Raw genomic sequence first — 23,230 nt, 5'->3', positions numbered from 1 at the left:
GAACGTTAATTCTCGATACGGTTTTTCTTGTCAGCAACAATGCAGCTTGTTTAACACCAATTAACTAACATTATAGATTAGCGCCCCTGCCAAGTGTAACTTGAACTAGTTTAACACATATTGTAACCGCAGATTTCACTTTTAAGCCATTTCTACCTGTTTTAAGATAAATTTTGTGAAAATTGACGGGCGAAATGGTCCATCCCAATTTGGTAGGGGTGCTAGTCTGTAATGAAGTTCACAAGAATTCGCGGTCATGTAAAAATAGCCTATATCATCTACCTGTGGTCTGTTGTTGACCAGTATTTTGTTGCTGTTGTTGTTGTTGCTGCTGTTGTTGTTGTTGTTGGGCTAGAATGGCAGTTAGGTCTATTGGCACGTGTCTCACAAATGGCTTTCCTGCGAAGTTGGCTCTGATAGACAGATGGGGCACCTTCTGGTAAGGCACTGTCAGAATCACGTTCTCTGAACAACACATCAAACATTTTGAAATCTATTATGTTTTACAAACGCCCTTTCTCCCAAGTTTAGATGGCCTCTCACAAATTTTTTTCGGTATTTTCCGTTTGTGATCCCACGAACTTATTAACACATAATATGCAATAATCAGCAATGTTGAAAGAGTGATTTGCAGTGCACAATTACCCACATACGGAAGTCGCATACGGAAAACATCCAGTTTTTGTTTACTTTGGTGCCTTCGAACTAAGTTTCAGTGCATGTTTTGGTCCAAACCATACGCTTTCGTAGCTCCTTGGAAAATCTTCCTAGATTCTTGCAAATAACGCTTATCTTGCAAGATGCGAGTCCTGATGCTTATCTTGCAGGAGATGTGAATATCTTGCAAGATAGGCAAGAGAGACATCGAAAAATTTGGTTCAAACGATGTTGCAAACCAAAAATCTGAGGCCTATCTTGACCAATTTTTCAAATGTGTTGAGTTTGCTGGCTGAAATTCTCGGATAAATCCCATCAACTTTACTGTCGATAAGGCAATGATAAGATAAAATCTTACAAAAATCGTTCCGTGTGATGGTTTTTTAATTGGAATATCTTTACTAAAGGTGATTAAGTTAACCAAAGAAAAACGTCATACCAAAGCCTCCAAAGACTTCCAGCTAAAGTTACGACGTTTTGATCAAGGAACAAGACGTTTTGAATCACTTTTGTTTCTCACTTCAATCAGAAATACCATAAATAATAAATGTTAGTAGTCAGTTGATCTGGATCGAATGCTTCCTGACTAAAACGGTAAAACTTACTTTCGGTGTTAGCTGCATTCGCCTTATTGTTACACGTCTCCAAATCCATCTGGTTATCTTCATTTGAAACTGAAGTCCCTCCAGAGTCCGTATTGCTTTGAGAAGCACCCGACTGTGAACAACTGCGGGTGGTTTTGCCCACGAGGGGGGCACCTGAGGGGTGATGTGTGGAGGGGGGAGATCGCTTGTAGGATGCAGTTGGGAGGCGACAATCCACGTAGCCAGTGTTAGCCCAGGTTTCAACACGGTCGTACGTGTCCTCGGTTTCTCTGAAGAACTCTAGGATATACTTCTTTACGAAAATGTACGTTTTTTGGATGCCCAGGTCGAGGTCCGACGGAAGCAAGTATGTCCAGACCGAAGATGAACGTACGAAGGGGCGTCGTGCGTTCAAAATTGCATATCGTTATCAATTAGTTATCCATTTAAGCATTTAAGCATTTTAGCATTTCAGCCACCACTTATACAATAAAATTTTGTGAATATATTAGTTTTTTGTAGCCCAGAAATTATAAATGCTGACCTCTAGATACTCACGTACACGAAGACGCTACTGACACGGAACATCCACAACTTCCACTCTAAATTATGGTATTTTTATTACTACGGGAAGAATGAGATTTCTAGGGTTATAATATACAAAGGTTATGAATTATTTTTTCATTACAGACCACCAATGATTGTGTTTGAGACCAATATGGTATCTGATTATATTGTTCCGTTTCAAATTTTATCCCAGGGTTACCTCTTCTTAGTAGTCATACAGGGATCAAGATTTTATGATTGAAAAGAAATCATGCAAGTCATGCATGACCTTGCCCTGGTCGAGACCCGATGTTAATCTTGCAAGATCTTGCAAGATTCTTGCAAAAGGATGTTAATCTTGCAAGATCTTGCAAGACGATGTTAATCTTGCAAGATGATGTTAATTTTGCAAGATCTTGCAAGATTCTTGCAAAAGGATGTTAATCTTGCAAGATCTTGCAAGACGATGTTAATCTTGCAAGATCTTGCAAGATGATGTTAATTTTGCAAGTCTTGCAAGATTCTTGCAAGATTAACATCCGAATTTCAAGCCCCAGAAAAAAAAAAGAAAAATGATTCAAACGGCAAAATATCTAATCCAAATGATCATACGTTTTGTGTGGTGGGTGAATTAACGTTTTTTGCTGATAAAAAAGGTGCACAGTGAAATTCGTAAATTGTCATTTTTCTTGGCCTTCCAATCCTTTGAAAATCCTTTCATAGCAGAACTGACCTCCTACTGAGGTTAATCGTTAGCTGAAACAAGAAAATTGGGATCGAAAACTTTTTTGCCTTAAAGCATTTTTTTCTCAGGCCTAATAAGATAATTTTTACGGATATTACCGGTGATAAAACAATAAGAATATAAAATGAGAGGAAAACAATCGATTTTTGTTTTTTTAAGTTGATATAACGTTTATAGACTAAGACAAGGTTGTTAAGCGTGTATAAATGTCAAATCAAAGCCTCCAGTCACATCCAACTAATCTTATATTTTGTTTTATCTAATGATTTTATCATTAAAGAAGACGTTTCTCAGCCTCCATGCACATTGAACTCCAAATAGGGTTCAAATACCATGAAAACTGATTTTGAATAGACGATTGCGTTAAATCAAATGCCCAATGCACGCAAAAAAAGATCAAATGTTTTGTGTTCGGCGTTTTTTTAACGTTTTATTTCTTTTTAGACGTTTTTTTTGGCTTTTTTGGATGGTGTTTGGATGTTAATCTTGCAAGAATCTTGCAAGTTTTGGTTGTAAATCTCGCAAGAATCTTGCAAGACGGATGTTAAACTTTCAACATTCTTGCAAGATGATGTTAATCTTGCAAGTTCTTGCAAGCTTAACATCCGATTCCGACTCGAGTGTATGATTATTGGGATTTTCGTACAAACGGATACCTGGGTCCCCTGATCAGACTAAAAATCACCACTGCGCCACATTTAATGCTTATTCGGGACAGATAAGATCCTAAATTTTTTCGGATGAAGTTTGTTCAGAGCCCACAAAGATGTTCGATTCAGTGTATATTCATTTTTGTAGCTATATGTATATCAGTAGATATCAGTCTTATATGCATTTGTGCACATGGCCATATAGTAAATTGAGAATATTTTGCTTGTTGGCTCTCTCTGAGCTTCATTTTTCAGCCCAATTTTTCATCCAAACTTTTTTATGTGCAGTTCAGTGTTTTTTTTATTAAAGCGGTTCAGTAAAATTTCCAGGAATCAAATTTTATCCCGACTCTCAACTTTGATCATTGAAAAATATGACATAATCTTGCACTGATTGCGCGCACTGACACAATCGTGGAAAATTCTCTTTCAGGAGAACTTAAAAGTGGATTGCTAACCCTGACATCTCGGATGAGCTCTGTTCCCCGAATGGAACCCCCCTGTGCCCCCTTCCAGTGCTCCCTCTTATCCTCATCTCGTAGAACAAGTTCTCCTCTCTTCTTCTCTGCCTTCGCTCCTGGAACAGAACAGTTTCTGTTTCAGTTCTAACAGAAAGAGTGTCGATAACAACAAAACCCATGAAAAAGGTTGCCTTTTTCAACTTCTGGTAGTAAGTTGTTTAACTTTTCCCTGGTCGACTTCAAAAGTTAAACATTATAACACCATAAACAGCTGCCACGAACTTCATCTATTATGAAAAAATGGAATTTTATGTGTTTTGAAGAATTTTTACCAATCAGATTGCATTGATTGTTCGTTTTAATAGTTTTTAGTACGAGGTTATTAGTATTCTAGGAGCAGTATCAGAAAAATGTCTTCTTTATTCAATTTTATTGGAGTAAATTTGAATCAGAAAATGAATTAAAGTTTGACTAGTTAACAAGATTGCAGAGTTGAACAAAAAAAAGATTTTTTTTGCTCAAACCTCACTTTTTCGAGAAAGTGAGAATTCGAGGTGAGAATATATTTTCCGTAATCTCGCAAAATTTTTTTGCTCGCATGTGGCTTGTTCAAGCAGTGTTATTGCTTTTTAATTGGTTTAATAGATTTGAATAGGCAAAAGTAGTAATTTTGAGTTCTTTTAAACTGTTTGGGATTTTGGCTAATGAATATGAGTTTTAAGATAACTGATGTTTTCAGCTATTGTGCAGAGTTTTAGCCTATTTTGCAAAGTTTTAGTCTAAAGACGTCTATAACTCCAAGAATTTATTACTGACCAATTGACGTCATTTCTGTTGGCATAGAGCAGAGTTTTTGTTTCAAATATGACAAAAAAGTTTTTGCAGTCCTTCCTTTTTTTCAAAAACAGACAAGTTTGTGAGCCTATTCCAATTTTTTATGTTGTTGCGCTAGTATTTCAATGATTTATTTGACTAAAGCAAGATGCTCACTCTGATGTGCACTTCTGTTATACCAGGAAGTAATTGATATTTTAGATAAAATTTTCTAATTCAGTCCTTTTTGGAGCTAAAAATAACATCAGCTGACTTTAAATTGTTCTTTATTGTGAGTGCTTTTAAGAAAAGGTTGTCTTTTGGAGGGGACAACTTTTCGATGAGTTGCAAAGTTTTTCAAGCTTTGGTTTTTTGTTCAAGTATATGATCGGAATGATCGGAAACTAGGGTTATCTTGCCAGAAAATGTGCCGCGCCGTTTCTGGTTACATACATGCAAATTATCTGATTACCTTTAACTAAACACGTCCTAGATCATTTTTTAAACATATTTTTGAATGAAGAACGGATCTGAAATCCAATATGAAGAAAAAATTGCAGTCTTCACGAGAATTATATAAACAATATTCTGTAAGCAAAAAGAACGAACATATTTCTTGTTAAAAAACGGTAAGGTCAAAAGTGTCTTCAACAAGACTGCAGATCTGGGGTTGAATAAAATAATTGTCATACGAGTAATTGTGGCCATAGGCAACTAAAATAATGCACATTCCACAAAAAAGTTTTCTTTATGCTCCATTGTCTAACATAAAATGGTTTTTCCTATTCTTCGATTTCCCAAAAAGAACACTGTTTCAGCTTTTTTTCTGAAAACTATGCAATTATTTCTCAAGAAATTTATTTGTGATGAACGATAATATCACGAAACAGACAAAAAATTGCAGCTCTACTAAACTACCGGCGTAAATTGCAAATTTGGAAATTTGAACATAAATCTCCGTTCAGCGCAATTGATCGGATGGAAATTCATATTAAGAACTTTTGCTTTTTCTCTATAAAAAAACTCAGTTGGAAAATATTACAAAAAACTATTTTTGAGTAAACACTAAAACATTCTACAAAATATATTTTTCTGATTATGCCTTTGGTTCATTACCACGGGCAGGATTTTGGTTTTGCTCTAAATCAAATTGTCCATAAAATGCATTAACCAAAAAGCACTTTTGGTTGAATTCCAAAGTCATTTATTTTAAAATTCTTTTATCATTGTTCCATCCGTAAACATTTCGAACAGCCAATGCTCGTACATTTCAAAAAAATCACTATATTAAAATCATTAAGCTGGTTTAGCATTGCGCATACCACTGCAGCATGCTTTTTAGAAATACTAGTGTGTGCTTGTTGGTAAGAAACCCATTCAACTTTTGGGAAGGAAGCCACAAAAAAACAATTATCTGTTGATGCTGACTGTTCAACAACCTACTTTGATCCAACAGAAGACGCGGCAGTAAATTTATAAGATTGCAGACATGAAAGGGGAAAAGTTCAAACTAAACTATTCTCGCTGGCTCATATAGCGCAATTTGTTGGTTGGCGTGTTTTGTGAAGCTTTACTAGCAATTGGCATCATTCTACAAACACCAATATCAATCTTTAAAAACCTTGTCAAGTTTTTGCTTACAATACAAATATTACAAGATCTAACAAACCAATTAAAATCATACAACACCATTAAAGTTCTTAAAAGTTTTTCTTTGCATTTAGGCGACACATACATATAATTTGTGCACATGATTCGAAGAAATTATTTGGTAAAAAATCTATACCTCATAAACGCTAACACTAAAGCAAGTCCGACATATTTCAGCGATCATAAAAAAGACTCAGAAATTTATATCTAAAGACATAATTTTGACAAAGACACTCACTGATATTTTGATACAGCAAGTTTTCATGCTACTAAAAACATCTGGTAACATTGAAATCTGGTCAAAAATTTTAGGATGGAAAAATATTCATAGGCTAAAAAATTGACAGGCTGCAAAATTTCACGAAATGACTAACTTTTTATTTAAAAAAACCTAGAGCTCTGCAATTAACTCTCCGACTCAAAAAGACACAATCATAAAGGATAAGACAGGAATTAGTCTTAGAAACCAAATTTCCAAACCTCAAAAATGAAAAATAAAATGGCGTCACAACACTTAAAATAAGGACAGAAATATGATATAGGTTTCTGTTGTTGGTGATAGCAGACAAAATGAAATCAAGACTGTAGCGAAATATAAACAATCTTGAAAAAAGGAAGATATTAATACTCAAATACAAAACATCATTTATTAAGACCCTAATTTTTCCTACAAATCACAAAAATCAAACACCAATCAAAGTTTCTAAAACTAATTCCAGCAAAAGTGCTACATTATGAAGTCAATTGCAAACAAAAAAACAAATTTTGAAAAGTTGTAATTAAAATTTTAAATGAATAAACATTTAGTGATAACTATAATTTAAATTAAATCTAAGGAAATTGCTAGAGACATACATGCAAGATAACCAGCAATACAAAAACATTAAGAAAACAAAAAAACGGGAATAAAAAGACTACTTGTCAAATTTGAAAGTTATAAATCAAACAGGAAAATGAAGTAGAAAAACAAAAAAAATACTTTGCAATGTTGGCTCAAAAGATTGCATGCTAAACATCTTGTCGAAATAAAAAAATCCTATACAGTTCAAAGATTCCAAAACACTAAAATATCATCAAAAAATTGCCGCCAAAATAATGTCAAAACTGCGTTTATGAAAATGAAACATATTTCTCACTGAATTTTTTGGGTAGACAATGTCAAAAACTAAACCATTTATTAATAACTCAAAAAGTACAATCCGTGCGAGCGCACAGAAAGATTTTCTAGTAATCAAGCTAAAAAACAAACAAAAAATTGAGAACAATCGGACAAAAATTGCAAAAATCGGATTAATACATTTACAATTCTATAACACAAAAATAAGTAAATTAAAAAAAAGTGTCTAATGTACGAATTGTCAAGAAGACGTTGCCAATTATACCTATTATCATGAAAAATGTCCTTGTAAAGATCCAAAAATAGAAAATTCAATGAAGAAAAAGTGAAAAATTTCAGGGAGCTATATAATAATGCAGTATTGGTCAGAATCTATTTATATAATAGCCCAAAATACAAGGAACAAAATTGAGCCAAATGGACCAAAAAACGGCTAAAAACTGTTATCTAAATGCGCGCGCTATTCTAAAAAAAACTTTTCGAAGTTGAAAAGTCATTTACTGAACGCAGAAAAATTAGTTACTACGATAATTTTACTGGCTGTCGCTTTTAGTTCAAAACATCATTTATTAAGACCCTAATTTTACCTACAAATCACAAAAATCAAACACCAATCAAAGTTTCTAAAACTAATTCCAGCAAAAGTGCTACATTATGAAGTCAATTGCAAACAAAAAAACAAATTTTGAAAAGTTGTAATTAAAATGTTAAATGAATAAACATTTAGTGATAACTATAATTTAAATTAAATCTAAGGAAATTGCTAGAAACATACATGCAAGATAACCAGCAATACAAAAACATTAAGAAAACAAAAAAACGGGAATAAAAAGACTACTTGTCAAATTTGAAAGTTATAAATCAAACAGGAAAATGAAGTAGAAAAACAAAAAAAAAAATACTTTGCAATGTTGGCTCAAAAGATTGCATGCTAAACATCTTGTCGAAATAAAAAAACCTATACAGTTTAAAGATTCCAAAACACTAAAATATCATCAAAAAATTGCCGCCAAAATAATGTCAAAACTGCGTTTATGAAAATGAAACATATTTCTCACTGAATTTTTTGGGTAGACAATGTCAAAAACTAAACCATTTATTAATAACTCAAAAAGTACAATCCGTGCGGGCGCACAGAACGATTTTCTAGTAATCAAGCTAAAAAACAAACAAAAAATTGAGAACAATCGGACAAAAATTGCAAAAATCGGATTAATACATTTACAATTCTATAACACAAAAATAACTAAATTAAAAAAAGTGTCTAATGTACGAATTGTCAAGAAGACGTTGCCAATTATACCTATTATCATGAAAAATGTCCTTGTAAAGATCCAAAAATAGAGAATTCAATGAAGAAAAAGTGAAAAATTTCAGGGAGCTATATAATAATGCAGTATTGGTCAGAATCTATTTATATAATAGCCCAAAATACAAGGAACAAAATTGAGCCAAATGGACCAAAAAACGGCTAAAAACTGTTATCTAAATGCGCGCGCTATTCTAAAAAAACTTTTCGAAGTTGAAAAGTCATTTACTGAACGCAGAAAAATTAGTTACTACGATAATTTTACTGGCTGTCGCTTTTAGTTCAAAAATCCGACTGAAAAAATAGTACTTCCGGTAAAAAAAGACCGATAGAAAACCAATAATCCTCTTCGAGTCGTAATAAAACCAAGGAAAGGCCAATAATATCCTAAACTATCGCTTCAGGCTATTAATGAAAAAAAATCTATGTCAACATTTTTTACCAGTTTTTCTCTGTCACTTAAAACATTATGTTGAAAATGACCAAACTGTTTGAGATGTTTGCATTTCTAACTGAATTTCACACTATACCCCCCTAAAATGTAAATTGTTATAGTTGTACATATTTTGTTTAATGTTAGACTAGCCTGTCTTAGTTGTTCGGTGGTGGAGGTGGTGGTGGTCGTCGTGGTTGTTGTTGTGTGAAGTTGTCCAGCTGAATACTTGAAAGAGCCAGTCGAGGACGTTTTGGATGACTGTCTCACCTGGACACAAACAATCGCACTCCGAAAAATTAACCCTGGATTACCCGGATTGCCGTTTCTTAGTAGTCACACAAGGATCATATATGATGTCATACAAATCTCAACGTAATTTTCCCAAGCCGTATTAGACTACTGCTTAAGATTGTCCATAGTCTATAGTCACTACTGTCTATAGTCTTTATTTGAAATTCAATACCCGTCATTTGGTGAAATGATCATATTAACCCCTTCTTTAATTTCACCCCAATTTTGATTCCTTCTATAACTGTATAATAATCAAAATAATTGTAAACATTCAAAATAAGGGATGCGTAGGGTGATTAATACTCAGAATTAAATTTTTCCAGTGGGGGTCGGCATAACTTACCATTTCGTTACCATATCCCGAGTCGTCGTCTCGGCTGTCCCGGCTACCCTCTCGACTAGACTGCAATGCTGCGCCTGCCCCTCCCCCTGCCCCTCCTCCCGAATAGCACCCTCTGTTCCTACCCCTGCCCACCCTTCGATATGTATAGTTGTAGTTGGGCGCACCCTGGCCAGAGCCTTGGGTCACACCACTACTGGGTTCCACGATCTGGCTTTGCTGAGAAACGAGAACCTGTCGGGCCAAACTCATAGAGTAGTGGGAAGGTTGAACCCCTTAAATAAAGTCCAATTAAACTTTCCTGACGTTTTCTTGATGTAAATATTGTAGTTAAAAAGGATCAATGCATTCCGAGGAAATTTAGATCATTTCAAACTCCGCATTGTTAATGTTTAAAAAAATCGGTTCATTGTTCAAATTGATCAATATATTTTTTAAATTAATTATCTTAAAAGTAAATAATTAATATACCTAGGCGTCAACCCAACAACTGTCAAAAACAAAAAATGTTTCTGGGGACAGCCCTGCTCCTAAATTATTTTATTCTCTTAAATGAATCCCTTCAACTTCTAAAACAGAATGGGAGACATTTAGGGAGGATAAGTGACCAGGACTGTAGCGAGACAATATGAGAAAAAAAAACAATAAAGCTGCAACCAATAACTAAAAGTTTTCGCTCTGATTTGGATGATTTGATATAAATGATAAAATTGAATGTATCTGAACATGGTTGATTTTTGTTCGCAAAATGGTTCAAAAAATTAATGAGTGTTAAAATCAGCTGTTAAAATGGATTAAAATAATTAACCTGAGAGTGAATTATATTTTGTATGTCGAAACTGCAACTGGCGATTATGCTGTCGAGAAGTGTGGCTCCCACTATTACCACCTCCACCCTGTTGCTGGTCATCGTGCGAAGACATTTTGTCCATTGAGGTCTGTCTGGACCCCCTGTCAGCCCCACCCTCTACAGACATGGAGTGGTCACTGTCCATTGTTCCAACTGAGAAAAAATTGGCAGTGCCTCGCTCTGGAAACCGACCTAAAGTTTATTAATTTGTCTGGACAACTTGAAAATCTGGGGTGTAAAGTTGTTACTTGCGCACCATAATAATGAAATTGGCATCGAATTATACATGCTTTTGATGACGTAAATATAGTGAGGGTAGTTAGTTATACACGTAAAAAAACTGATAAAGTGCCAGGAGAAGCTACATATAAAATGCTAACTTGGGAATTGATATTGAGATTGGTTTCCAGCGAAGTCTGGCAAGTGGTCGAATGAAAATCTGGGGAAAATGAGTCCAAAAGTGGTGATAGTTCCTCCTAAGAAGCATGCTGCGTTCTCCTGTGGAGTCTGGATCACCTCGTACTCGTCTGGAAGAGACCACTCTATCTTGATATCTGATAGAACTGGACTCATAGCAGTTTTGAGAAGTTGCAACACCTGCGACAAATATAAATTATATCTAATCTTGACATATCCTGTAAAATCTTTTTTTGTGGAAACGTTATCATAGAACTGTCCAAAAGATATAGATTTTACATTGACTTTTCATCAAATAAACCTCTGGAGGAGACAAGCAGCAAAACGAAAAAAACGAGCAGAAGCGTAAAAATTGATGATTGGTCAAACATGAGATAAATTGGTGTTCTGCTCAATTGAAAATTTAAAAAAAAATTCCTCTCTTTCAATTTTTAAAGATGACATTTTTCGTTTGTTTTGTGCACAATTGTATCGAAAATTATTATCATTGCAACAAAAGGTCAAATCGCGTAGTGCTTGCAGTCACTTGTTTTAGTAGCTTCGTATTAAAATAGTAACCACGAGATACGAGATGGTTATCATACAAATCTTGCCAAATTCTGGTATAAAAAAGTTTATCTTTCAATATTTTGAGAGACAGATGTCCATCTTGCTATCTTGGAAGATTGTACAATGCAACGGCTATCATGGGAGACCTTAAAAGACAATATATGTCATGCAAGATCGCACAAGACGCATGATTATCTTGTTAGATTCTTGAGAGCTCATTGCGGCGAAGCTCTGTTTTCAATAGTCCTTACGAAAGCATCATCTTTCATTTTGCTTGGAAACATTTTTCGATACAGTTGTGTTAAAAAATGATTTGAAACAAAAACAACTTTTGTGCATGTAACTAAGTGAAAAACTTAAACTCAGTCAGCTAAGCATAAAATTGTACTTAAGCATTGGACATTAACACAATTTGATAATTTTGTGAAATGTTTGTTCGTTTTTTTAGAGTTAATCATATAATAAGAAATGATACACATTTTTTTCAGTAAATTGTCTACTGGTTAGTAGTTATTTTATGATATGATTCTTTGTCAAGTATTTACAATTCATTTCTACCTTTATACAGTTGTAAACTCTGAATTTGCAAAACAGGTTTCTTATTTAAACAATTTTACTTTTTAATTTGAAAAATACGCTGTAAATAGAAAAAATGCGGATCAATTTGGTGTAAGTGTTTTGCAGTAAAAAAATGATCAATATAACCTTCTTCCATATGCTGATAATGCTCGAATTTTTTTAGGCAATTTGCATATATGAAAGATGCATGCATATCTTGCAAAATGAATTAAAAATTTTGGAAAACAAAGATTTTAGAAAAACTGGGCATCGTCTTGCAAGATCTCGCAGGTATATGATCGTGCAGGACGATCATTTGAAGTGTTTAATGTTCAAAACCAGTCACAAATAATGAAATCAAAGCAAAAAATCTCTTTTGATTGTGTCTAAGCTAATGCAATGAAGTCAAATACCTTTTCTTGGTAAAACAACTGTTTTTGCACTAGCAAAGTCAACATTAATGTGAAATTGAAAAAATGTTCTGAATTAATTGAAAAAATTGCTCTTAATTGAAAAAATTAAACTTTTTCAAAACGAATAATTTCGCAACTTTTCTATGATCGCACTGCAGCCAGTAAATTTATATAAAAACAGCATACGGCGTTCTATGACTTATGAACTATTTTTTTGTGATCAACAAAATACTCAGTGTTGAAACTTAATACCAAAATTAGAAAACAGAGCCACCCTATATCTGAGAGATCAAAAAGATGTTTTTTAATTTAAAATTAACATCTCAACAATTATCTGGACTATCTCCGAGTTCCATTTCTACAGGTTGAATATGAAACCTGTTCAACTGTTCAAATATAAGTTGGAGTATAGCGAAATCTCAGTTCAGATCTCAGATAAGAAGACGATTTAACTGAATTTGGTTGTGGTTTTTTCTTTGTATCTTTACTTCAAAATCTTGTTCACAACAAAGTAGATATGTTGGTCGCACCAACTCTTATATCACCATCAGTGCTTTTATTAAGTCAGTTCTGATCACTTTGGAAATATACATACAATGTTGCGGATTTGATTGTTCAGATAGTTTAATTGCTCACTTCAAAGCAAAAGTATAATTATGCAAACATTATTCCCAAATTTCATTTATTGACAGCTAAATTCATAGTACTAAGTCAAATTATGATAATGTAAAGTTCCGAAAAGATTGTTGAATTTCAGTTTACACCTACAAAGTTGATTTAATTTTGATTGTTTTATGTTTCCATAAATTCCCAATATGTAACTATGTTTCAACTTCAGTTGATTTCATCAGTTTAAAAAAACAATCTTTTTAAAATCGTCTTTTTCCTTTGAGAATGGAGGTAAAAATAATTGGCTGCAGAAGCATGGATCGTAATCCTTTGAAAATCTGTACTTATCGCCTGAAAACAAAGACACAGTTCGTATCAACAAAAGTAAACTTGAAAACCTAAAAGTTAAACTTACAAGATCTTAACTTGTAGCATTTTTATGATGTTTAGTAAAACATTTTAAATTGCCTTTTCTGTTGCAAACTTAAAGTTTGTTCTGAAAATTTAAAGTTTGTTCAGAATTCTGCAAGATAACCATGTTTCTGCCAGAATCTTATAATATTACTAAGTTTCTATTAGAATCTTGCAAGATAAAAATTTATTTGCCAGAATCTTGCAATATAATCATTTTTCTCACAGATTTTTTCAAGATAACCATTCTTTCTTCTGCCAGAATCTTTTAAAGATAACCGCTTTTCTGTCTGAACCATAATAGATATGAATTGTTCTCAGCTAAATGTCCCTGGTAGCTTTTGCGAGTTATAAAAAAGTCAGATACCGACTGAAGATTCAAAGGTAAAAAAATTTAGTGGGAATTTTACTTTGATAACTAAGCTTTTAAATTGAGAGGTGCTTTTAGCAGAAAAGAATGTAAAGAGAAAGTAGCATTTTTCAGAATTTTTTTTCAGAATTTTCAATTTTAATTAACCAAAAGCTTTAAAGTTTTTTAAGAAAAGCTGACCTACTGAATTTCAATTAATTCGATAAGAAAATAATGTTGAAGAACTTGAAAAAAGTGCGACAATAAATTTGCAGCTCGATCGGAACGAACTCGGTTGTTTTCGCAAAATTTTTCTGTCAGATCTTGCAAGATTTAAATTTTCCGACAGAACTTGCAAGATAACCATTTCTTGAAAGAATCTGCCAAAACCTCGCAAGATAACCAATCACTCTCGCCTGGTTTAAATAACCCTAGTCGATTTAGGATGTTAATCTTGCAAGATCTTGCAAGAGGATGTTAACCTTGCAAGAATGTCTTGCAAAATTTTGTTAATCTTGCAAGATCTTGCAAGAAAATATTGCAAGATTAACAAAATTTTGCAAGACATTCTTGCAAGGTTAACATCCTCTTGCAAGGTCTCGCAAGATTAACATCCTCTTGCAAGATCTTGCAAGTTTAACAGTATTTTCCAAGAATCTTGCAAGATCTTGCAAGATTAACATCCTTCCTCGACTAGGGAAGGCACTGGGATGAATTGTTGATAACGGGAATAAGTAAGATTGAAATATTTCAGAACATCAACTAATCGTTTCTTTTAAATACAACAATGACGAGTAGCGTTCGCAATTATCTTTTGCGTCAAAATAATTTTGCGATGAGTTTCAGAACAAAAAAACAGTATTAGATTTACCTGGACACAGCTGCACGCTGGTTTAAAGTAAATATTAGTTTTTAATACATGCGTTGTAGGGATGATAAAAATTTAGCATCAAATGTTCCAGTATTTTATTTTTAAAAATAGAAAATGTGCAATGAAGGTATTATCTAACAAACATCTTTATATAACCTTTTGTATATCAGCACCCTCATAAAACCAGGTGAAAGAAAACCAGGTGGAAAAAAATTAGAAAATAATTAATTTCAACCCTAAGAAAAATAATTTTGAATGGTTGTTTCATTCAGTTTTTTTCGGAAAAGTAATGCTGCTCTTGGGCAGCTATCGAGTAATATTTTAGATTTCTATTAATTTATTACTTCAGTATTATATACTTATCAGATAGATAACCCACGTTCGTCCACATAAAGCCAACCCCTGCCCACCCTTTGCCTAACCCAAGCACTTCCACGCCCGCACTCAACCGACGCAGCCACTATCACCTTCCAACCCCCCCCCCCCCACACACACACACACACACACACACACACACATACATTTCCTACCTTTGTCTGCATTCTGTCTTCCCTGAGAACGGACGTATATTGTCCATTTCCAGCGGTTGACAGTCCTCTAACCAGCTCAACGTCCGCTTTCATCCCAATTCCCACTGAGAAGACCCTGCAAGACAAAAAACAATGTGAATAAATATAAATAAACAACGCCAACTCCTTCTATAGAAGTAAACAAATAAAGAACAAGGATTTAGAAGAAATTTAGAAAATTCAAGGATTAGAAAGATTCTATTGATTATTACAATAATTGAAATCAGAGAGCATGTGCTATTTATTACAGCCTTGTCTGTGCCCGGGTCCTAGTTTATAAACAAACCATATAATGCCAAAAATAAACCAACGAAGGTATTAAATTTTTCTACCCGAGTGACCTTTATACATCTGTAATTAATTAAGTTGCAGTTGACAAGGCGGAAAAAATTGGATGTTCTTGAAGACTTCTTTTCCCAAGAAATATATTTTTGGACAATACTGTAATTTATCATAAAACCTAAGATGAAGTCGGCTTTGGTACTAATTTGAATTGAGAATGTCAAAATTTTCCCTAAAGAACGATAGTAAATTTCTCATTAAAGTTAAGGGTAAAAATTTGAGGTTTTGGCTTCAACACTAATGTGTACTTTTTAAGGTAATATATTGCTATAGGTAATCTTCACCAACATGATACGTTTTTCGCTATAGGTGGCACTGTAGGGAGGGTTTTGAAAAAAATTGAAATTTTTATCGAGTAAAAATTATTATGTATTGCGCAGAGTTTCAAATATTCAAGAAAAAATCCGATAAAACAGGATCATGAGGACCTATTAAATAACGGGGTCTTTTCCTCAGCCCAAAGAAAGGTTAAATTCCAATTAACTTTTTCATTTATGACAATGCAAAAGATATTTCTCGTTTTTAATTGTCTCTTTTTACAATTTACGTTGCGGACTATTTACGTTAGCGCTTAATTTTTGTTCATTTTCAGAGTTTCTTTTCACAATTAATTTTGAAAGTGAAGTATCTCCCCCATCTTGGGAAGACATAGAGTTCTCCAACTATACTTTTCTGTCTTTAGTGAGTGTAATTTTAATATTAGTAGAAAACCACTAAATTAATTAAAATCTTAATGTTTTCTGAATTAAGTAAAAAATAATTCAAAACAACAATTCAAACAAACAAAAAAAATGAGAAGCAATTATGAATTGAAAATTGGACCGTATCACTTCTAGCAATTTGTGCACTTGGACGCTCTCTTAGGAAAACTGCTCAGAAAAACTATTTTTATTAATTTTTTACTATTTCAGTTCATAAACAAATTAAAAATCAAAAAAATATTAATGGTGTAATTTTTTTTAAATTTCGTTTTGTAGAAAATGATTTCTAATTTCTAAAAATTATCCGTTTAACATTATTGAAGCCACAAAATTATATCCTCTAGTCAACTGAGTACCGACTTTTCGTCGCATGGCATCAGTGAAATTTCAACACCAAAAAAAAATTCATATATTGAACTGAAAAAAGGCATGCTCAACAACGGGTAATGAACTGCACTTCATATGAATTTCAGAAAATTAGTTGCACGATGAAACATTAATGATGTGGCTTCAGTTTCAACGCTCTTTCGGAAAATGTAATTTTCGAAAAAAAGGTACCAAAATTGTTCGCAAGATCATTAAAAAAAATGAGACGAATGAAAACCTGTTAACTAAATGAGAACAGCAGCTTTTTTGTTAAAAATGAAGAAAGAAATAAAAATCAGGTACAATGATATTTTAGGGGAAATTAATCAAATAGAATCCATATTAAACATTATTGAATACATATTTTTAAACATTATTTTTATCAGGAATTTGTATTTAAAAATTTTCAAAGATTGTCAATTTCTGTTTTAATAATCTTTTCAACTGGCAGTGACGGCACATTAAATGTTAAATTGATAAAAAAGAAAACGAAGCAACGGTCTAAGTAATTAAAAAAGTCTCGTATCGAACGTACTCTAAATTCAGTGCGTGTTTCATCTTGCCACCATCTTCGACTCAATTTGGTAAAAATTGACTGAAAAAAACAAAAAAGTGGAAAATGTTATCTTTTTTATCAATCTTCTCCGACTAAAATGACAAAATTTCTTCCAATGTTAAAATAGCTCAGAACTACTTTTTTTCGTGATAAGAGTGGTAACGTTATTCTTATATTAAATTCCAGGCGCTACAATTGAATCTCAATTTTAGGCAAAGTTGGGTGAAATTGGTTCTATGCCACTATTTTGACCTCATTGCTTTCTGGAAAAAAAGAAAATTGAAATCTCGGCACTTAAACAGTAAGAGTCTGCACATGACGGATTTTTAATGACACTCCTGTAAATCCTCTATCAAAAATAGATCGATCGATTGCAAAAAAATAAACAAGCTGAGCATATAGTGTACCCCTCAATTGTGTACCCCTCGAAACAAACGTTAATTCAAATCCATGGCGGGTACGGTGATCATGCTTAACAATAATGATGATGGAACTACATAAATAACATGAATACTGATGGAACTCTGCTAAAGTTGTTACTAAGACTACAAGCCTGCTGAATAAAACGTTAGAAAAGATGGCTCATGTTATGAGATCGTTATATCTAATAGGACATCAAATTCCCCTGAGCGCGCGCATTTTTCATTTATAGTCACATGTGATTTCACACTTATCGTTTTCAGCAATCTTTTTTTCAAAATTTATCTCCAAAAAGACCTGAAACGCCTTAATCGACCGATTAACTGGGGTTTAAAGGGGTGCTTGCTACGCAAAAAATTCTGCTATTACAGACAAAGATTGTACCAGCTGAGCTAATAATAGCAAAGTTGTCGCCAATCAAATTTCATTATGACATAGCCAGACTAAAAAATTCTGAAAAGTTTCACGGTTATCTGAGTGTTCATCAAAACACTAGAACAAAACAACTCAAAATTAGACAGAATGTCAAAACAAACTGTGGAATGAATTCGATTGTTCGTCAATGCGTACAAAAATGGAATGACATAACACAATAGCTTGGGTTGGCAAAAGATGAACATACTTTTAGGAAAACGTTGAACGCTCTCACAACATGAAAAAATTCCTTTAGTAACGTAGGAGCTTTTAAAAGTTATTTTTATTTTTAGGAAGAAAACAATCAGAAGAAAATTATATAATGTGATTCGTTATGAAAATTGATTGATGTTTTGAAGTATTGCTTGAATGATTTGAAGTTTTGTTTGTTTCGAGTATATTTAACCATATGGTTATAATTTTAAGTTAATTGTTGTAACAAAAAAATATCATCAGGGGGTGCAAAAATATGTAAATACTGATGTTTTCCAACCTGGAGTTGTGGACGTTGTTTCTGATCAACTCTAACACCTGGTGTGTGTTATTGACAGGTCCATCAGTGAAGGCGATAACTTGTCTCACAACTCCAGATCTCGGGTTTGATGAAAATATCCACTCCAATGGGCCGAACAAGTCCAGACCGCCCATATCGGCTCTGATATTTTTAATCCAGCGACTGGCTTCGCTGACGTAGTCGGAGATAAAGGGTTTGCTATGATCAAACAGACGTTTGAAAACTGATCCATAACCGATAAAATTGAACAAACAAGACGAAGGCAAAGATTTCAGACATATTAATAAGGTTTCTCGTAAATTCGCGATAGAAGCACCACTCATAGAATTAGCTCTATTAACTACAAAAATATACTCACAAAGAAACGTTTCCACGTTTTTGACGTCATAATGCGCGGTTAAACCATCGAAGTCGGGGGTAAAGCTAATCATACAAGCCGGAATATGCATCAAATCTTTATGAAATGTGTGTTTTAAAATATCGGACGAGGATTTTTGATATCGCCGCTCAGTTGCGTCACGCCTCCGCATTCGCTGCTCATATCTCGTCAAAGCTACCGACTCGTACTCAACTCGGCCGAGATCACCCGATTCCACAACCGAGTAGGCCTCGTTCGGCTGTGACAGGTAAATGTTAATTTCCATATCGCTCGAGTATTCGTGTCGGCCGTCTAGTGTTATGATACAGTTTCTGGCGTCTGTTTCGTTCAAATCGGCGTCAACTCTAATTTCGTGACTCGGGCTGTAAACACCCGAAAGCAAACAGGGCGAATTGACTTTCAAAGCGAACTCAAAAGTGTAAGGCATTAGGTTTTGCTCAGTTTTTTGGGCTAAGTTTGACAAATTGGGAACTTTGGTCGCGAAACCACCCGTCGAGTTTGCTTCCTCGCTCGGGTTTAGGAAAAACGATAATGTGTTTTCAATGTCAAGCGGAACTTGCATTTTATGGCGGTGAATATACCTTGGGGTGCAAATTGAAGGCAGGAAAAAGCGAATCGCCCCGTCAGAGGTGACATCACAATGGGTTGAAAGTTCGAGCTTAAGTTGGGCATCTTTGTTCGGACCCAAACACCCAATATTGCCAGTAAAGTACTGATGGTTTTGGTGCTGGTCCACTATGAAATCGCCTCGTTGTAAAACGGAAGCTTCACTTATTTCGTCACATTCGAACAGATAATCGGGTTCCAGTTTTTCGCTGAGGAATAACGATAGTTCAGTTTGTTTACCAACTGTCGCTTCGAAGTTGGTGAGTACCGAATGTTCGCCGAGAAATAGGACGAATAAACAATCGATGTTAAGGGTGCTTTCATTCGAGTAAATTAAGTTGACGCTCGTGCCTGAAAATAAAACAAATTTCCCCAGTCGTGCACGGATGTGAAACTTGCAAGATCTTGCAATAATCATGCAAGATTATGCATAATCTTGAAAGATCTTGCAAGATTAACAACAGCTTTGCAAGAATCTTACAAGATTTACATCCGGCCTCGGTCAGGGTCTTTATATATTTGAATCAAATGAAATTTAAAGCTAACGATGTCGCTGTAAAAATATCATTATCACAGCAGAGCCGATACCAAAATGCAAAACCAGCAATTCTGAGGTACACATTTTTTATCTACAATATAATCAACCAAACTGCGAACAAAAAAAAATCAATTATTTGGACGTAATATTAGCAAAACTCTATTTATAAAATTGCAAAAACTATTAACAAATTTCTGTTGTCACCAATTTTTCAATGTGGCAGCAAATATTTCGATGCAACGCTTTTCCAAAAACTTGAGAATTCTTACAATTTTGTCTTTCGACTGAAAAAGTTTATCCATAAATTCTTAGAAGACAATTTCTTATTAGATAATTACTCTGCTTATACTGTAGGAAAATTAAAAGAAAACGTCGCAAGACATGAAATTTCACATATGGTGCGCATCGACAGAAAAAACATTCGATAATTGATCAGAAAATAAAGTGGTATAAAAGAATGAACGGTATTTATTTTCTTTGCGAACATGCTGGAATATGAAAAAAAAATTTCAATCAAAGTCAAAAGCGGGTTTAAACCTATGAGAACATTGCTAAAAAAATAATCTAGGTTCATTTTTTTGCAGCAAAACTATTAGCCATGAAATGTAAATAAAAAGAACTTATTGAGATCTACCATTTAATAACTGAATTGTAAAAGGACATCTTGAGTTGATAAAATTAAAAAGTTAATTTTAACAATTTTATCAGCTTGAACGTCATTGTTTTATGCTATACAAACAGAGCAACTAGTTCCCACGCATTTGATACGGTATATGATAGAATGTTAAATCAAATTAGCCAAATATAGATGAACTCGAACGGAACGAACTCACACGTTAGTAGTTCATTCCTACACGTTAGCCATTCGACATTCAAGTTATTACAAGAAAATAATCTTTTTCAAGAAATTATCAAGTTCTTACAGTTTAACTATCCAGTCTCGGCCTGGGCAATACACGAAACCCATAAAACCCTTAAAAAATGGGTATTGTTATAGAACGTTTTAGTTTTGTGCCCCAAGCTGAGTGGGTGCAATTTTCTGCGCCCCCCCCCCCCTCATCTTAATGCAAACCTCAGATAAAATTTGCAAAAAATTGCAAATTGATAAACAAAATTTTTAACGTAATGAACCATAAGAGCAAAAAATTGCAAACAAGTCTGGCAACCTTGATAAAAAATTTGCAAATTTTTGCAAACTGTCACATTAATTTGCGATTTATATATATATATATATATATATATATATATATATATATTTGCTAATAATTTTCAACTAAATTGCAACTATCACATTAACGAGAAAGATGTGTTCCAAATTTGACCTTGGATTTGCCTTTCGAAAAAATAGTTTGATTCGAATATGAAAATCTGAAGTATTTTTTCAAAAACTGTAGAAAAAGTTACATAGTAAAAAATATATAGACAAAAATTTGCAGCGCCTATTCAAAAAAAGATGAAGCAAAAAAGATGAAGGCAGGTGACGCTGAAGCACCCGAGTGGGTGGCGTATATTATGAGGTAGCTCTGAATGTTTCAACTATATTTTTAATTTTTTTTTACGAATTTGCAAATATTTGCAATTGTTGCCTTGGTTTGCAAAAAATATGCAAATTTGATTTTGAGCAATTATTTGCAATTATTTGCATTCCGGAAAAATATTGCAAATCGTTGAAAGTTTATATTACATTTGGACTAAGGCATCACACAGACTTTAGTTTTACATCATAACTTACTATATGTAACGGCACATGTGCTCTGTAATTGGTGTATTTGGCGGGGGAGGGAGGGGGATAAATGAAAAATAATAAACCATACTTACTAAGTGATAGTCCCTTCAGAACTGATTTGGCCTTGACCGATTTAAGGGGAAGTGGTTTCCTTGTGTATCTGTTGTACAGTCCAGGCATTCTCCTTCACACAAACTTCGATCACACATTCAAATCAGTTCACATCTTGTCCGATTCTGTGTTCCAGTTTTCTCGAAGCTCATTTAAAGCTGACCATTTATCGAGTTTGACTTGCGGCATTGAGCAATTTGGCTCGTCTGATTAAAACTGTTTTGGTTCATTTTTTAATGAAGGAATCGGATGAACTGTTGGGTTTGCTTTGTCATCTAAACCAACAAAATAGAGTCAAACTTAGACCGATACAAAAATACACTCTAAGACAGACAACTGCATCATTTTTTAACCTAATTCCAACATCATTCTTAAAATGTTCACGAATAATTAGATAAGATGCATTACAATGACTGAATATGAATCTAGACTTCGTGGTCAACATCTGCTAAAAACAAAAAAAAATCGCGCATCAGACTTTCCTGCAAAAATGTTTCATTATGCGATCATTGCCGGAGTAAAACATCAACCTGGGCGGTTTTCAATCAACAAATTAAAAGCAAATGTTTTTACAAAGCTGTATTGTTCCACTATTTGATATAAACCAATTTTTTGATAATGGTTCATAGCGACTGAACGAAGGTTACATCTACTTGGTTTTATTAATGATATCAAAACAAAGTTAAACACTAAAAACACGATATCAGTTTTTAACTGATGAGCAGTTTTCAGCTTTTTCAGAAAGAACAGAAACGCACGATAATAGATGAGAACTCTGAGCGACGAATACGATATTTTCAGGAACTAAGCGACAAATTTGCAGTAATATTTTCGTCAAAATAGACAAATATCTGTTAAAATAAACAACGGCGTCTCGAAAAAATTGACGGGATGCTATAAAACTGTCAAGCGTCCCGAACAATCTTCGTTACAATTGATTTAAATAAAGAAGTACGTTAAAAAATTACCCTTCGTCAATAAAATTTTGAATAACTTTTATCCCCTCATGGTCAATACAGTCAGAAATTTTTTCAAAAAGATTGTTCACTATGTTCTACTATAAGCTCAATGTTGGTCCACGTTACTCCATGGCTAATTTGCAAAATTATGTTTCGCAACATTTTGGAAAAAAACTTGCACGATGTATGCTGTCATTTTCGAAAATTATTTGGCATTTCATTGCAACACCGACGAGATAAAAAACAGGTGAAATTCAGAACACTCAAAACAAAACGTATAAATTCTTGGGGCATCTCCGTTTTTCCACGTTATTGGGCATAGAAATTATAACCTCATCACCGTAACTTTCTTTGAATGGGGGTATGCTCTCTGCGGACAAAATTGTACTTTCCGCCTTTTCCA

General features: G+C 33.8%; 1 protein-coding gene across 1 annotated transcript in view; it reads right to left on the bottom strand.

Annotated features, from left to right (window-relative positions):
• The window catches only part of LOC142349150 (uncharacterized), a 107,667-nt gene that overhangs the window by 47,118 nt on the left and 37,319 nt on the right, over nt 1-23,230 (bottom strand). The window contains exons 2-12 of the mRNA XM_075400564.1: nt 21,850-22,143; nt 18,488-19,844; nt 15,157-15,271; nt 10,830-11,046; nt 10,408-10,641; nt 9,603-9,874; nt 9,119-9,235; nt 3,641-3,759; nt 1,263-1,531; nt 389-465; nt 157-226 (exon numbers count right to left, since the gene is read on the bottom strand). Of these exons, the coding sequence (XP_075256679.1) occupies nt 157-226; nt 389-465; nt 1,263-1,531; nt 3,641-3,759; nt 9,119-9,235; nt 9,603-9,874; nt 10,408-10,641; nt 10,830-11,046; nt 15,157-15,271; nt 18,488-19,844; nt 21,850-21,937 (2,935 nt within the window). The 5' untranslated portion in view covers nt 21,938-22,143. The remainder of the gene's footprint in view (nt 1-156; nt 227-388; nt 466-1,262; nt 1,532-3,640; nt 3,760-9,118; nt 9,236-9,602; nt 9,875-10,407; nt 10,642-10,829; nt 11,047-15,156; nt 15,272-18,487; nt 19,845-21,849; nt 22,144-23,230) is intronic.

The sequence above is a fragment of the Convolutriloba macropyga genome, chromosome 11, assembly GCF_964194025.1.
Source record: "Convolutriloba macropyga chromosome 11, txConMacr16.3, whole genome shotgun sequence".
Lineage (NCBI taxonomy): Eukaryota > Metazoa > Xenacoelomorpha > Acoela > Convolutidae > Convolutriloba > Convolutriloba macropyga.
Note: the sequence above shows the minus strand (reverse complement) of the source record. Positions and strands in the feature narration are given on the sequence as shown.